This window comes from Phaethon lepturus, unplaced genomic scaffold (assembly GCF_000687285.1).
Source record: "Phaethon lepturus isolate BGI_N335 unplaced genomic scaffold, ASM68728v1 scaffold24224, whole genome shotgun sequence".
NCBI lineage: Eukaryota > Metazoa > Chordata > Aves > Phaethontiformes > Phaethontidae > Phaethon > Phaethon lepturus.
This window is the reverse complement of record NW_010535798.1, coordinates 3270-3708: the sequence shown is the minus strand read 5'-3', so window position 1 is coordinate 3708 and position 439 is coordinate 3270. Positions and strand designations below refer to the sequence as shown.

The 439-nt window shown below is 66.5% G+C and overlaps 1 protein-coding gene across 1 annotated transcript in view; it reads left to right on the top strand.

Moving 5' to 3' along the window:
• Window positions 1-23: 23 nt before the first annotated feature.
• The window catches only part of GMPPB (GDP-mannose pyrophosphorylase B), a gene marked incomplete at its 5' end in the record, with an annotated part of 854 nt that continues 438 nt past the window's right edge, over window positions 24-439 (top strand). The window contains 2 exons of the mRNA XM_010285983.1: window positions 24-155; window positions 275-437. Coding sequence (XP_010284285.1) covers window positions 24-155; window positions 275-437 — 295 coding nt within the window. The remainder of the gene's footprint in view (window positions 156-274; window positions 438-439) is intronic.

The following is a 439-nucleotide window of genomic DNA, read 5'->3' as shown; positions in this document are numbered from 1 at the left end:
GCTGTCACTGCAGCTCTGTCCCCTCAGGCTTCTGGATGGACATCGGGCAGCCAAAGGACTTCCTCACGGGCATGTGCATGTACCTGCAGGCACTGCGGGCTCAGCACCCCGAGAAGCTGCACTCGGGGCCTGGTGTCGTAGGGAACGTGCTGGTGGTAAGTGCCAGCCCCCAGCTCACTGGCCCTGGGCATGTGTCACAGGCTCTCCCAGTCCTCCCACTGCCATCCGTGCTGCTGTCCTCGAGCGGCCCCGGCGCAGCCCCTCTTCCTTCCAGGACCCCAGCGCCAAGATCGGGGCAAATTGCATCATTGGCCCTAACGTGACGATCGGGGCCGGCGTGGTGCTGGAGGATGGGGTGCGCATCAAACGCTGCACCGTGCTGAAGGGGGCCCGCATCCGCTCCCACTCGTGGCTGGAGGCCTGCGCCGTGGGGTGGGGC